The sequence below is a fragment of the Lissotriton helveticus genome, chromosome 11 (assembly GCF_964261635.1).
Source record: "Lissotriton helveticus chromosome 11, aLisHel1.1, whole genome shotgun sequence".
Lineage (NCBI taxonomy): Eukaryota > Metazoa > Chordata > Amphibia > Caudata > Salamandridae > Lissotriton > Lissotriton helveticus.
In genome coordinates this window covers 1,056,855,591-1,056,872,437 of record NC_136072.1, presented here as the reverse complement: position 1 = coordinate 1,056,872,437, position 16,847 = coordinate 1,056,855,591, and the positions used below count along the sequence as shown (strand labels likewise).

The 16,847-nt window shown below is 48.4% G+C and overlaps 1 protein-coding gene across 1 annotated transcript in view; it reads left to right on the top strand.

Moving 5' to 3' along the window:
• Window positions 1-16,847, top strand: part of RSRC2 (arginine and serine rich coiled-coil 2) — a 266,569-nt gene that overhangs the window by 72,521 nt on the left and 177,201 nt on the right. The window contains exon 6 of the mRNA XM_078667575.1: window positions 12,810-12,932. Coding sequence (XP_078523701.1) covers window positions 12,810-12,932 — 123 coding nt within the window. The remainder of the gene's footprint in view (window positions 1-12,809; window positions 12,933-16,847) is intronic.

Genomic DNA, 16,847 nt, shown 5'->3' with positions numbered 1-16,847 from the left:
AGTCAGGAGGCCCAAGAGCCCCGCACCTTCTCTGTCAGGCTCCGCTCCGCAGCATGATCTGCTCGGCTTATGCTGCCGATGGCCGCACCCAGGGTCACCCCTCCCTCTTCCCCTCCCTGTTGTCGGTCACCGGATCCCCCAGACCTCGAAGGCTTCTTCTGACTGTGTAATGGTTGTCACCATGCTACCACAGCCGCTACTTGTGGTGTGGGACCGGACCCATCCCGTGTGCCTCAGTTGTCTGCTACACTGCCAGTAGCCACGTTGTCGACTCAACCGGTCTCCTCCGGCAGCCCCGGAGCCAACTCGTCTGTCCCCGGCCCGGTGTGCTTCCTGCCGCTTCTCCGGGTCAAGGTGCCCACAGTACTTGTACTCTGTGAGCCGCTGCCGGACTGGTCCCAATCACAGACACTTCGTCCGTTCGATGTCGACCGCAGCCCTCAGGCTGCTCTCCGATGCAGCAGCTGCTCATGTGCTTGCGACGCCCGTTCCGTGCCTCCATGGCCCCCTGGGGTGGGCAAGTCGAAAGCGTGTCCGCCATGCTGCCCCTGCAGGGCACACCCGATTTATTATTTAGATGGTTAGCACCCGGGGTGCCATCTTGCCTAAGATCTTACAACGTTTTTACAAACCCAGCCCCTTGTTCTGTATGGAAAAAAATGTAGGAGAGTAGGGACTGCAATCCTATGATCACCCCAGATTTTTTTGCTTTTTGCTTCACTGGTTTACGACTTTCCCTGGCTGTGGGCCTGCTAATCAGACCCACAGCCTAGCTGTTCTCTCTACTCCAAATTGTACCCAGGTACTGAATTGGCACTGGGCCCTCTCTTGTGTCCCTGTAACCAGGGCAGAGGTGCACCCAGAAGTCTCCCAGGGGCTGCAGCATGTATTATGCCACCCCTGGGTTAACTAACTAAACCAGACACAACTGGCTGCTTGACAGCTGGGGCAAGGTGGTGTCCACACCCTTTGCTTTAGATATAGTATTCCTATATCTAACCCTAAAATGGACACATGTATTCCTATCAGTCACTCCTATGGCAGGCCTTAACAATCCTGAAGGCAGAGTGCTTGGAATAATGTGAAATGGTGCTCTGGCATGAGCTGAGCCCGTTTGCAGCTTGCGGAACCAAGTCCTAATAGCTGTTCCATGATAACGCTATACCATATACTCTTAAGTGCATTATGTACCTCGCGGTCATATGCTAACTTTGGTATAGCATTATCAAAACATGTCGAGTAAGGTGTCATACGAATTGGAATACTAACCCCTCGCCAATTCTGGCGACGGGGTTAGCATTCCACCCTTCTAGAGGGACACGACATGTTGGTAACCTGTAACCCCGGTTAAAGTCAGACATAGCCTCAGCCTCCACAAAATGGATGCTGCCACCGAGACACAAGTCTGCCCCCCTGCTGCTGGGAGTCCTTCCAGCAACGGAGGCCAGGACAATGGGTTTCCTGTCAGGGGCGGTGCCAGCACCATCCCAGACAGGATTTTGTGTATCCCAGGTAGGCAGGGCTTTAGAGGAAGGTGACTGCAAGTGGCACCCCGGTGCTCACTGTGCATAGGCCGGGGCACACCAGCCCCTGAGCTGGGGAGAGACCGGACAAAGGAGAGGGGTGTAACCACCCCCTCCTAGTCCCACCCATAGGGCAGGACTTATTCGCGTGCCAGCCCCCTTTTGCAGGATAAAGGTAGGAGCAGGCCCCCTTCCTAACTGGATCATCTTTGAATCCTGAAACTACTTTCCACGAAAGGAACTCAAGACTCTTCCTAAGATTTCTCCCTTGTGACTAAGGAGTAGTCACCCTGCAGCAGCAGGCACCATCCAAGCATCGCGGTTTGCTGTAAGTCTCTCCTCCGGATCAAGACTGCCCAGCTCGACGAGAACCGGCTTCCCTGGCACCTCTGACCTCTACCTACATCATCAGCCCAGCTGAGATTCGTGGGTGTGACGAGACCTCGAGGGACCGGCCATCTTCAAGACTGCACGACGCTTGCCCAGCACGACCACCGAGAGACCCTCGAGTAAAGTGCTTTGGGGTTTGAGAAGCCCCGACCCTGAGCAGCTCCAGCACCGAAGTTCAGCCCCCTTGCATCCACGAGATCGGCGTGGGGCCCTTCTGCTCTTTGCTGCTCACCGCGTTGTCCAGGTCACTTGCCCGTTGGCTAGTGACCCTCCCGACGACGAACCACGACGACAACACTGCTGGCACGGTTGCTCCAGACTGGCCCTTGCTCCCCTCCAACAGAGGAGCACCCCGGACCCTCCTGGTCCACTCCAGACGCCATTTGGAGTCCACCGCGTGGGCTTGCATTTGCCAAGACTTGTTGCCCCAATCCTGGGTCCAGCGACGTCGACAACAGATACCTCCGTGGGACAGCTCGCACCTCCATCCTGGTCGCCGACAACGCCTCCTGGTCCGAGAGACTGCAGAGCCCAGCGTCGCCCACTCACCTGGTCGAGGTGACTTCGCCCGGTGCCATCCTGGTGCCCACCTAATCACTGGCTAGTGATTCAGAACTTGGTCCCCTCTGCTTACAGGTCTCCTTCTTTTCACTGGTCGCCTGCCAGCAACTTCTTCTTTCAGGCTCCATAGACTGCAACGAGGATTCCCGACGTCTTTTCAGACCTATGCAGCCGCAGCCCCTGGGCTAGGTAACCTGAGCATTTCGGTGCTCCAGCATAGCTTAACTATCTAAGGGTCCAGATCCTTTTTCGTTTCAGCTCTATCTAGTCGGATTCGTCCGATAACACTAACTTTGCATTTACTAGGATCCATAGACTTTGTTCCGCATTACGCGTGAGAGTTCCCACTCTGCACACGACGTCCCTAGGCCTCCTGCTTGTAATCTAAAGGTTCAGTAGAATAGTCCTAGCGATCCCAAAGCCTATGAGAGTAGTACTTACCTGCTGTAATTTCGCATTCCACTTTTTGTGTATATGGTTTTTCGTGCCCCTCGGGCATTTGTGTAAATTGTGCGACTTGAAGTATTTTTATAAGAGTTTTGTTGTGTGCTTAGCTCCCTGACTCATAAAGAGATCAGGGTAGACTTGTTATAAATAAATATCCTTTTATTTTCATAACAACTTGTGTGGTGTCCTTTCACTTGGTGTTCAAGGGGTAAATGTGATGGTAAAACAGCTGGCTTAACACGCCCTCTAGAGTTTAGCCTAAAGACTGCACGTGTCCATTCTACTAGGATAGCTGGTCTATCAGGTTGACTTACAACCAATCATCAATAAGGGTTGTTTGGACTGATACATAGTGATCACTAGAATAGTGAGCAATGCATATCAGGCCAACTTCTCACAAAAAACAGCTAACATACAAACTTGCAGGACCCATATATAGTTTTTTAATATGAGTAACCATTGTAGATTAAGAGACCGAATTACCAACACTCAATTGCTCTCTAAGCAGTTGAGAAAACGCCAGAAACACATGTCATTGTCTCCATTTACCAATCTGGTAAATTTCTGCGCATTGGGCATTCATATGAGCTACAGGGACTCAAAACAAACGTTCTATTTTTTTCCTGATGGACTAATTTTTCCTTGTATGAAAAAGCACAAGAGTGCTTTTCATAGCCTTCTTGTGTCACTATTTAGATCGTTCTCAGCTGTTTAGATCGTTCTCAGCTGTTTTTAGTTCAAGGGACATTTTGAATAAGGGTAGAGATCTAACTGTAAATGAAGAGATCATTCTCCTACTGTTGGCGAGGGCTAGGAAAGAACATAGTCCATGGCCATTTCCCATTCCAATTTGGTACGTCGGAAAATCATGATATTTTGCTGTGTTCAGTTTACAGCTTCATTTCACCTTGTTTTGCTTGCCTATTTAGTTTTAACCGTTTTAAACCTGTATCTGTTGACTCCACCCAACACATTGATGGTAATTGCCTGTTGTAGCTTAAAAATAAAGAGCACGATTTGGTCTGCGTAGTTGTGGTCTTCTGTCTGTTGAATTTGAAAGATTGCAAGTTAAAAAAATAAAGAAACAGGAACAAAAGTATAATCTAGCACTGCTTTCCCTAAAACGGAAATTTTTGAAGGCAGTATTCATTGCCAAGTGGCCATTTGGCGAACAGGTACAGATTTAGTGTAAGAATCTTATTAACTATGTTGCTTCCTCGTCTGTCCTTTGCATCAGGATGGATCAATCAATTTTGAATAGCCCATAGTTGTCCATTTTGCAGGCAAACTCAGTTCGAGGCATGTGGGCTGCTGAATTCATATCTGTGCATAGATCGCCGCCTAGTGTTGGGTCCGGATGATTGCACATTGTCGTCCTGGAAGAGTCTTCGAAGTATCACGTGATAGGTGGCTCCTCCCCTGGACTACAGTGCGCATGGGCATCCTCTCCATCCTCCGATTGTTTTTTTCCGCCATTGGGTTCGGATGTACATTTGCATACTCAAGTTCGGAATCTATAGTAAACTTTCTTTTGGCCAAAAGGCCTATAGGTATTGTCGGTATTGTCTTGCGATCGGTGCGAGTACTCATTCCAGCTCGTTTTTTTAGCCGAACGTCAGGGAAAAGCCGCTTGGCTATTCATCTCCAAAGGCCCAGTCGACGCCGTAGGCCTTGTCGACGATCAAAATGGAACGGAGCCCATTCAAAAGATGTCCAGTCTGCAACTCCAAGTACCCTCATATTGACGTCCATCCAGTGTGCAACAAGTGCCTGTCTCCGGATCACAATGAGGCCAGCTGTATGGCCTGTTCTCGGTTCCGGTCCAAGAAGACGCTTCGCCTTCGACGCGCGGCGCGGAAGGAGGCCCAGCACACAATGCCTGACCCGGTGAACATCTTCGACGCTGAAGGCGACGGCGGGGTCGAGCAGGAAGTTCAGGAGAACCAGTCGGATCCTGCGTCGGAGGTTGACTCCAGCTATGACGCAGTAGATGAAGAATTGGTCGAGGATATCGAAGTAGTCGACGAGGTAGGAGACAACGATGAGCCCTATGGGGCCGTAGACGATGGCTCGACCGAAGAGCCAGGCCCGACCGCTGGTTCGGGGGCCTGCGACGAAACACTTGATAAGGCTCAGGTCAAGGGATCGCCTCAAGGCCTTACCCAAGATCAAACAAGTAGTTCTACAGCCTCGCTTCAGGGCCTGGCTTTGGACATTTCTAAAGAGCCGTCTGTTGATCGATCGAAACTGAAAGCACCGGAAACCAAACCGAAAGTGCAAGTAACTTTGATCGGATCGAAGGCTTCTGAGCCGTCGGCTTCGACGCCGCAACAGGGTGCTATCGGCCCGGATAAGCCGCTCAAAAGGGTCGAGCCAAAATCCAGGCCACCGAAGAAAAAGGTCGTGGACATCGACCCAAAGACGTCGGCGCCGAAGACCGTTGATACCGCTAAAGGAGCCAAAGCGCAAGACGCTATTGATCCTAAGCGTCGACTCGACATTCCCAAAGTCGGCAAGGACATCGAGCGCACAAAACACCGTGGCTCTAAAGATCCCGTCGAGTCAATACGGCCATCTGCCTCTTTTTCGAAGCAAGTGTTGGACTCGCTGCAGCGTATAAAGGATAAAGCCCTGGTTGTCGAACCAAAGGCCGCTCCACCCCCAAAATTGGTCGTCACCACTCCGAAGGCGCCGATAAAGTTTATACTGCCGCAACCGGTACCACCTAAGGCGTTCGGCCCACTTCCGGGCGTCGACCCAGCAAAGAAGGTGTCCATGGGGAAAAAGTCTACAACAACTGAAGTGGCCACAAAGCATCGACAGCCTCTCCAGGAAGACCAGCCGAGGCTATTCATCGACGCTGAAACTGGTAGACTTTCCATTCACAAGCGGAAATTCGTCCCAGAACAGCCAATGGAGTCCTATAAGATTCTATTAAAGAAAAAGGATTCCGCAACGTCACCTCTTCTGTCTGAACCTCTGCACCCATGTGGCCAAGATCCAGCATTTACTTCGCCCACACATTCAGATGCAGATGCGGAGGAGGCTTACAATCAGGAGTACAATTATCCTATAGACTGATCCAGAGGACCACAATGAACCCTGGGCGGACGCAGTTGACCCAGAGGAACCACGTCCTAACGCTGACAGCAATGTCTATACTGTTAAAACATCACCAAAAGAGGACTCGGCTGCGTTCAACGCACTTATTGAGAGGGCAGCAAAAAATCACGATGTCCAACTCCATGCCTACCCTATTGAGGAGGATTTCTTGTTTAACACCTTATCCACTTCTGAGAGAACTGTCAATATTCTGCCTATGCTAAAAGGTGTTCTGAGACACGCTGGATGCATCTTTAAGAACACCACAAGGGCCAGAGTAATAAACCCCAGGATTGAGAAGAAATGCAAACCTGCACCTGGCGACCCTACATATATCAAGGGACAGTTACCACTGGACTCTATAGTTGTTTCCAATGCTCGTAAACGGGCAAATTCACAAGCCACGGGTGATGCTCCTCCCCCTGACAAGGACTCAAAAGTGCTAGAAGCCTCAGGGAAAAGGGTGGCAGCTCAAGCGGCCAATGTCTGGCGAATCTCCAACACACAGGCGCTCCTAGCCAGATATGACAGGGCTCACTATGATACACTTGAAACCCTTTTACAACACTTGCCAGACGAGTACAAAGAGGCAGCTGAAATGCTAATTCAGGAAGGAAAACTTATCTCCAATGCGTCCATTAAGTGTGCACTGGACGCAGCTGACACTGCGGCCAGGGCAATTAACACCAGCGTTATGTTACGTAGACATGCCTCGCTGAGAATCTCTGGTTTCAAGTCTGAAATACAAACCACCATTCTCAATCAACCAGTTAACCCTGATCACTTATTTGGCCCAGAAGTGGACACCACCTTGGAGAAAATCAAAAAGGGCACAGACGGCAAAGTCTATTGGAGCTCTTCAGTCCCAGCAGTTCAGGGGTGGTTCTTTTCGTCGCTCCAACAATAGAGGAGCTTCCAGAGGACAGGTGTCCCAGCAGGCACAATACAATAAAGGGGCCACGCAAACCACCTACGGCAAAAACAATAGGGGTGGCTATCGTGGAAACAGCGCCAAGGGCCGGGGATTCGTGGAAACAACTCCCGATCCTCCGCCACCAACAAACAGTGACGTCTTGTCGCTGCCCCCCGACCACATAACACCGGTCGGGGGGGAGACTACAACAGTTCCTGCCAGTCTGGAAATCCATCACCACAGACAGGTGGGTAAGACAGCTTATCCAGCACGGTTATTGTCTGGAGTTAACATCCACTCCACCCAACATACCCCCAAAACACCGTCCTATGTCCGCAGAGCATATACAATTATTGCAGCAGGAGGTTGTCGGCATGCTGCAAAAAAGAGCCATGGAGCTCGTGCCTGTGGAACAAATAGTTACAGGGGTGTACTCGCTGTACTTCTTAATCCCAAAGAAGGACGGGTCCCTCAGGCCCATATTAGACCTCAGGCCCCTAAACATGTACATCCTTTCGGAACACTTCCATATGCTCACATTACAGCAGGTCCTACCGTTGCTCAGTCAGGGAGATTTCCTCGCAACACTAGATCTCAAGGATGCATATTTCCATATACCGGTACACCCGTCACACAGAAAATACCTCCGATTTACCTTTCAAAATCAACATTATCAGTTCAAAGTTTTCCCCTTCGGAGTCACGACTTCACCCAGGGTGTTTACCAAATGCCTAGCGACAATGGCTGCAAACCTGCGGAGACAAAATGTCCACGTCTACCCTTACCTGGACGACTGGCTTGTCCAAGCAAAGTCGGCCTAGCAATGTGCCACCCACATGTCCAACACCATTCACCTACTTCACAGCCTGGGATTTTCACTGAATTATCTAAAGTCCCACCTTCAGCCCGCCCACGTACGGCAGTACTTGGGCGCTACAATCGACACTCTGGCAGCCAAAGCACAGCCGAATTCAGTGACAATCAACAGCATTCAATTGCTAAAACAAAAATTCAGACCACAACACTCGCTTCCAGCACGAGTGTTCATGCAGTTGATAGGCATGATGGCCTCCTGCAGCTTCATAGTCCCGCACGCGCGAATACACATGCGTCCGCTTCAGGAGTGCTTAGCACGTCAGTGGAATCGGGCTCAGGGACAATTGAAAGACCTAGTGTTGGTGACCGGTCGCGCATACAACTCTCTGCAATTGGTGGAACCCACAAAACCTTTGCAGGGGCCGACCGTTCCAGGAGCATATACCACAGATCATTCTGACAACGGACGCTTCTCTCCATGGATGGGGAGCTCATGTACTCCACTACACAGTGCAGGGACTATGGACGGTACAGCAAAGGAAGATGCACATCAACCTTCTGGAACTGATGTCAATCTTCATGGCAATGAAGGCTTTCAAGGTACACTTGTGCAACAAAGTGGTGTTGATCCGGACGGACAACATGACGGCCATGTACTACATACAGAAGCAGGGAGGTACACACTCTCCACAGTTGTCTCATCTAGCTCAGAGCATGTGGAAGTGGGCCATTCAGAGAAACGTCTTCCTCATGGCAGAACACCTCCCAGGCAAGGACAATCAGATGGCGGACCTGTTCAGCAGGCACAGCCACCAAATGCACGAGTGGGAGATACATTCATCAGTACTCCACCCGTACTTCCAGCAGTGGGGTCATCCAGAGATAGACCTATTCGCCACAAAGGAAAACGCAAAATGCCAAAGCTTTGCCGCCCGGTTCTCACATTCACAGTCGCAGGGAAATGCGATATGGATGAACTGGTCTGGAAAATTTGCGTACGCTTTTCCACCAGCACCTCTAATACCGCTAGTGGCACGCAAACTGAGGCAACACTCGATGACTCTCATCCTGGTTGCTCCAACGTGGGCACGCCAACCATGGTACACCACGTTTCTAGAACTCTCCGTGGTACCGCATCAAAGACTGAACCTCACACCCAGACTCTTGACGCAGAGCCATGGCGACATTCAGCATCCAGATCCGCAACAGCTCAACCTGGCGATCTGGCTCCTGAAGTCTTAGAATTTGGCTACCTCAACCTGCCTCCTGACTGTACGGATATCATAAAGGAGGCCCACAACTAGAGCATGCTATGCAGCCAAGTGGAAGCGTTTCGTCATTTATTGTTCCAATAATGACATTAATCCGCTAGATGCATCTACTCAAAACATCATCTGTTATCTATTACATCTATACAAATGCAATCTGGCCTACGCTTCCATTCGTATACATTTATCCGCAATGGCAGCTTATCTCCAAAATAGGCGGCATCTCTCGCTTTTCAGAGTGCCTGCCATCAAAGCTTTTCTGGAAGGACTCAAACGAGTTATTCCGCCCAGGCACCCACCAGCACCTGTATGGAACCTAAATTTGGTCCTTACCAGACTGATGGGTCCACCTTTTGAGCCTCTCCACTCATGCGAAATACAATTCTTAACATGGAAAGTAGCTTTCCTTATAGCAATCTCATCGCTAAGACGCGTTAGTGAACTTCAAGCACTAACTATCCAGGAGCCTTTCATACAAATTCACTCCAACAGGGTAGTACTACGCACTAACCCTAAGTTTCTGCCTAAGGTGGTTTCACAGTTCCATATGAATCAAACAATAGAACTTCCAGTGTTCTTCCAAAACCCAGAATCAGTGGCAGAAAGAATGCTCCACACACTAGATGTAGAAAGAGCTCTCATGTACTACATTGATAGAACAAAAGACTTCAGAAAAACCAAACAACTGTTTGTTGCCTTCTCACCGCAACACAAAGGCAACCCCATTTCTAAAGCAGGTATAGCCAGATGGATCGTTAAGTGCATCCAAATTTGCTATCAAAAGGCTAAGCGCACTTTAACGATTCCCCCAAGGGCCCACTCCACACGGAAGTTAGGGGCATCCATGGCTTTCCTGGGGAACACACCCTTTGAAGAAATATGTAAAGCAGCCACTTGGTCTACCGTACACACATTTACTAAACCCTATTGCGTAGCTGTGCACTCCAAACAGCAAGCAGCTGTAGGCCAGGCTGTTCTAAAAACACTTTTTTAGACTGCTGCAGCTGGCACGGGCAGCCGCCGCTAATGGAGGGACTGCTATGTATTCCATGCACAGATATGAATTCAGCAGCACACATGCCTCGAACCGAATATGCTACTTACCAGTATGCATCGGTTCTTGGCATGTAGGGCTGCTGACATTCACATCGCCCGCCCTCCTCCCCGGCGCCTGTAGCGGCTGCAGCACTCAGAATTACTCTTAGCATGGTCATCACTTACTGTACTACACTCCATCTCTGCCACAATGGCGAAAAACAATCTGAGGATGGAGAGGATGCCCATGCGCACTGTAGTCCAGGGGAGGAGCCACCTATCTTGTGATACTTCGAAGACTCTTCCATGACAACAATGTGCAATCATCCGGACCCAACACTAGGCGGCGATCTATGCATAGATGTGAATGTCAGCAGCCCTACATGCCAAGAACAGATGCATACTGGTAAGTAGCATATTCGTTATCTATATCAGATGCCAAGTTGAGATGAAAAATTACCTGTTCATTTATGAAAGGCTATATAATCGCTACCTGCTTAGCAAGAAGTCAGTGCGCTAAATAGTCTGTTGAATCAATTATAAGAGATTAAAAAGAGATCATTTAGCAGACGAAAGACCGTGTCAAAGCATGAGCAAATGTGATTCCTAAATAATTGTATTGAGATACTGTTGACATTTTTTTCTAACCATTCAAAACCATGAGGGGTAGCCCCTTTTCATTTCCGATCCTCTGAACATTGGTCAAACGGCTGAACTTTAAATATTGGGCTGGACAATCTAGTTTAATCTGGAGACAACTTTGATCTGCCCACGATCACTAGATTGCATACAATAGTACATTGGCATGAGACAACCCAGCCTTCTGTGGACAACCGAACTGTGTGAGTAAGAGCGATGGCCATTGCAAAGACTCCCTAATCACTCTAAACCCCCTCAAACTGCCTGGTTCTCTCCTCAGTTGCGAGTACAGAAACAACTCTGTAGGAAATATGAGAGACGTTGGCACACTACCCACGAAGAGAGAGATAAAGATCAGTTTATGGCCACCCTGTCCAGCTACCATAAAAATATAACCAGCATTGAAAAAGCAATAGGTCTCACCTTTGATTAAGTTAAAGCCATTTGCTTTGCTAATGGTATTGTATAGCAAAGCAAATGGCTTTAACTTAATGAAAGGCAGACCTATTGCATTTTTAATGCTTGTTACTGATGGGAGACATCCGAAATGGACTGTGATGTCAAAGGGGTTACCATGATTCTTGTCAATACTTCTCAAGCTGTGAATTGCAAATAGTGGTGGCAGTAACATCTTTTGATGTGTGTTCATGCATTCACACTCTTCTACATCTACCTCTGTGAAGTGATGTCCTACAGGCTCCCATTACGTACATTTTCTGCAGTCTCCCATAATTGGGACGTGCCTGGAGGTACCCTGTGTGTATATATGATTTAACATGGGTACCTGAATTAGCTATATGGAGTCCATTGGACTGCGTATGTGATTGCCTTTTAGTGTCCAACACTGCCAGTGTCTTTCTCGGACATTGGGGCTTGCACATACACATCAACTGTATCTGATTTCTCTGGCATTAGTTTTCACTGTGGGTGGAGGAAAGTAGTAGGCAGATACATTTTGATGTTGCTACAGTGAAGGACATGCATTTGCAACAAATTCAAGTGGCGCACATCACCTTACTGGTCGTGTGTTATCTGGGGAAGATGAGCACTTCGCTCTCTCACATTTTTAGTGGTCCCGGAAACCACAGAGCAGCGCTTCTCCACAAGCTTGGAAAGAAAAGATCTTTAATGAAGAGCGGGTCTGTTTTTGAGTCTCCACACTATTTTCTGGGCTGTTGAAGTCCTGAAAGACTTGGAGACCCAGTGCTGGAAACTGTAGAGAAAAAGGAAAACAATTGGTTACCTCTTATGTTATCCTTAAAATGTTATGTATTTTCCCATTTAAAATTATGCTGATGTGTAAAAAAAATTAATGTAGAAAAACTTTCATGTGCATCTTTTCCTCCCTACATTAATACGCAGAAAATATTTGTCTTGATCTGTGAAATACTTACCAGTGACATTTAACTAATAGAAATTTGACAGAAAACTGTTAAACATGTCAATTTATGCCAGAAAGTGTTCCTAGTTTTTTGCCTTCTGGTGCTCTGAGGACTGCACAGGCCAGCAATGCAAAATGAAACTTTTCAACCCTATTTTGAAAAACTTAACAGAATTTTTAATTTTCCCAAAATATTCAAGGCCTGAGCAAATAAACCTCATGGACTGTTCTGAAGGGAGATGCACTTTTCCCAAATATTATCAGGCTTGAGTTAGAATAGTAAACTCAAGGATGCTGCTTCAATAAATCTTGGTCTGGCTTCAAGAATTCAAACTGACATGAGCAGTATAAACGTTGTGTATTGTTAGTTTTTGTAGTGCTGTGGTCAGCATTGTATGTTTTACTTGGATTATGATTTATGAGACTGGGAATGTTATTTGGAGTGCAGCAGTCATGTTTTTCAGTAAGACCAATTTAATTGCTGTTTTCTGTCATAAATAGTTTTTTGTTTTTTTTCTTTGTTCCCAAATCGTGATTTTTTTTAAATTGCCTCCTAAATTAACAGTATAATAAGATAATACCCTCGGACATTCCATATAAATTGTCCTCAACCAGAATTTGTTTTTGCATTCCTGTCTGAGGTATTGTGGTTATCGTTTGTGTAGCACCAGCAAAGTAAACCATTGGATGCTTTCCTGGTGAATGGTAAAAAACTTTTATTATTTATTTTGCAGAGAAAAGAAGATAAAAAAACCTGAAAAACTTAGAGTACGCAGTGGAAGCCGAACTCCACCTAGTCCTCCTCCATTCAGAGGTCGAAATTCTGCAATGGATGCACAGGAAGCATTGGCACGAAGGTAATAGATTTGCATACATTGAAGTCTTCAGTCCACGGGAGGGGCAGATTTTGTTCATCTGTTAAACATGCCATTCGATTTCTTAGCTGGAATGTGGTGGTGGTTAAGGCTAAAGCAGGGTTGCAGGGGTGGCTGGACTTCATTAAGCGCTATGAAATTGTCGTGGCCGTAAAAGATGTATTGTGGGATGGATTTGTGAGTTTCATGCAACATGCATACCCTCACCTTATGGGTGCGCAAAGCTGGACCTTAGCCTAGTTCAGGGTTATTTTAGACTGCGTACTCGCTCGCATACATGCTGGTAGTGGGTTATACCAAGCTTTTTGGTCTAAAATGGTGCACAGATTTTGGGACTTTAATGTTTTTTCTGCCGACAATAATGAAAATGACCACTCACTCTTTTCTTTTATTAATGCTGTATAACAGTCCACTGCTTAAAGGGGGATGTTTTAACCGGTTAGCGGGCAATTTTACTTATTAGTTTGGTGATAATTTGTATTTATCTGAGTTCTACCCCTATGATGTGACCCGTAACTTTAAATGCTTTCCAGAATTGATGCCAGGGGCTCAAAGCTTTTTTTCGTTGATGGCCAACCATGATGCATGTAAAAACGCCCTTGAGCCTTTTGATTGCAGAGCGTCTAAGCTAGCTAAATTCACTGGCAGAGACCAATGCTTCATAATTGATACTTTGTTTCAAGAAACGTATGCAATCTTATTGATGCCCCTATTTTTTTTTTTTTTAGTAATCCTAATCCTCTCTTCCTTTCATTAAATATTTCTATGAAAGCTAAACAGGGGCAGTTGCGGGCCACTCTTTCTCAACTGTTAATGACAGCTTGAGTAGGCAGGTTTGGGGAAAAAAGCCACATTCTCGCAAGTTTTGTACACGTTTGTAGCAAGTAATCTGAGCAAAATCATAAACTGCCCATCCAGGGGGGTAGGAAGAGAGACTGTGGTTGCTTCTTTTGTATCCTTGGAAAACCCTGAAAAAGATTCTTGTGAGAAAGGTTCAGCCTATTGAACCAGGGGCTGTGCCTTGGTTTTATAAAACATGTAGGTTGGTGTAGGAAAGTGGGTTTCTGTTGCAGTAACTTTGAGAGAGTGCCCTCTTTCTTGCATGGTATGTCCCCACTTTTTGCTGAATTGCTGATGTGCTTTTACTGAGTGTGCCCTGGGCTAAACCCAATTTGCATCTCTGGCCACAGGTCGGACCCTGGTAAATGGTACCCTAGATACCCAGGGCACTGTGACCAAGGAAGGCCCTAAGGGCTGCAGCCCTTATTGTGCCACCCTTAGAGGCCCTGTTCCCAGACACACACGCACACTCTGCCTTGACAGGCTGCGTGTCTTGGTGCAGAACTAAACAAATAGTCGACTTGGCACACATCCCTGTGTGCCATGCCCACAGAACTGTACCCTGGCATACATCAGTCCCCCCTCTAGCTTGGTGCCCTATGCCAGTGGTGAGGGTACAGGTGCATGAGCCCAGGACCCCTACATTACCCTTGGCCATTCCTGGGCACTGTAAGTGGTGTGCTGCCATTAAAAGTATATGGTGCTGGGTGCCAACGGATAGTGGCGGGCTGGCCGCTCCCTGTTTTGAGCATTATGTGGCGGCGCAGCTCCAATGGATCGCCCGCTGGCCGGCAGACAGAGGTAGGGAAGACACCGCCTCAGTGGAGCCACCGTATTCGCTAGAGCGAATCACCTATCTTTTTCACCCACTGGCGGCACCTACGAGACCCGCCCCGCTGCTGCTGGCAGTAGCATACAAGTGCTCTCGCAGAGCCCTCTTCATTACCCGGAGAGTAATTACATATGCGCTTGCGTTGCCCCTGGAGGCTTTCCTGGGCGGTGACGGAGTCCTTACGCAGCCCATGTTAGACCGTTGGAAAGAGGCGGACATACAGACACTGGGAGACCTCTTTCGAGACTGTGCACTGGTACCGTATGAGACACTGGTTGCGGAAGACGGGCTTCCCCCTGGGGGGTTCCTGCTGTACCGATCCCTAGTGGCAAAGATGACGGCCGAATTGGGAGAAATGACATCGGAGCCTGCATCACATTTAACCATACAATACCTGCACGTCATGGGGAGGGGTAAGCATTTGTTACGTTGGTTTGCGGGGTCGATGAGGGTCCATACAGGGGCTAGTTTGACCTCCCTCAGGGCTAAATGGGAGCAGGACATTGTCCGTCAAGGAATGGGACAGAATACTCAAAAGCCCAGTGCGCATCCCCAGAAACCTGCGCTTCCGCCAAATACAACTTTGTTGTTCACAGGGCCTACCTCACACCTGCGCTCATAAATAGATATTTCCACCGTGCGGACGCGTCCTGCCCCAGGTGCGGGGAACTAGATGCGGGACTCCTTCACCTCCTATGGAGCTGTCCCAGGTTGGACTCCTACTGGAGTGCAATCGGCGAGCTGCTCCGCAGATGCACTGGACGTACTATACCCCTGGAGTGACCGGAATATATATTGCATCAATTTGAGACCACCCAAGGACAAGGCGTCCTCTTGCTTCTTAGAGCTGGGGTTGGTGGTGGCTACGCGCCTCCTCACGAGGCGCTGGAAGGCGAGCGACCCGCCAAGTGTGCGGGCGTGGACCTCTTCCCTTCAGGCGTTGGCCCGGGCGGAGTGGACGGCCATACGCAGGGAAGAAACGGTGGGCCTCCGGAAGGAACTCATGGCGGAGCTCTGGGAGTGCATGCTTGGTGTCTTACAGCAGGCTGGGGGGGCGCAGGAGATGCGGAGGATTGAGTGGTGTCATCAGAAGGTTGGGGTATGCTGTGGGATGAACTCCAGTTAGATTATTCACTTGAATAACGCCCATGATTGCTGGGGACACGTGGGCTCCAGGTGTGTAGTTTAGCTGTGATCAAAGAATGAGCGCGTGCGGGGGGGTGGGGGGGGGGCATGTAGGCACGGGTGTTTTTACTTCAGCTGCACTTGTTTCGCTCTTTTCTTTCACTGTTTGGTTTCAACTGTTATCAGGGGTGTGGAATTGAATTTAATATCAGGTTGTACATGGGACATGTAGCTTCATGAATCTGCTTGCCTTGTATCAAAATCCACTTGTCCCTTTGGTGCCATATGGTGCACCGTCATATAATGTCAGCAGTCTCATTATAAAAGAGCTCGGACAATAGCCACTCTGGTTATGTCAGGCTCATAGTATAGACGGATTTGAATACTAGCAAATCCCTTATGTTCGTGGCATGTGGGCTGCTGAATTCATATCTGTGCATAGATCGCCGCCTAGTGTTTTGTCCGGATGATTGCACATTGTTGTCCTGGAAGAGTCTTCGAAGTATCACAAGATAGGTGGCTCCTCCCTTGGACTACAGTGCGCATGGGAATCCTCTCCATCCCCAGATTGTTTTTCTCCGCCATTGGGTTCGGATGTACTTTCCTACTCTCCAAGTTCGGAATCAAGAAAAACTTTTCAAAAGGCCTTCGGATCCGTCGGTATTGTTCAGCGCTCGGTACCGATGCACTTTTGAACGTTCGTTGCACTACAGTCGTCGAATCGGGCCGTGACAACACGTGGACCGACCGTCGATGGAACGGAGTGCAACTCAAAGTTCCCGCACACAGACAAGCATCCAGTGTGCAACAAATGCCTATCTCCAGAACACAATGAAGATAGTTGCCTAGCCTGTGCCCAGTTCCGATCGAAAAAAACTATCCGGAATCGACAGGCGGCGAGAAATGCAAAGGTCGGTGCCAGCACCCGAGACCATCTAAGACGATGACGGTGATCTAGCAAGCGCCGAGGACTCGGATCACGACGATCAACAATACTCGGAGCAGGACTCCGAATATTACCTCGAGGAAGGAGAACTAATCGTCGATCTTGAATATGATCAAGACATCGTAGCGGTCGAAGACGACTCCGATGACGACGA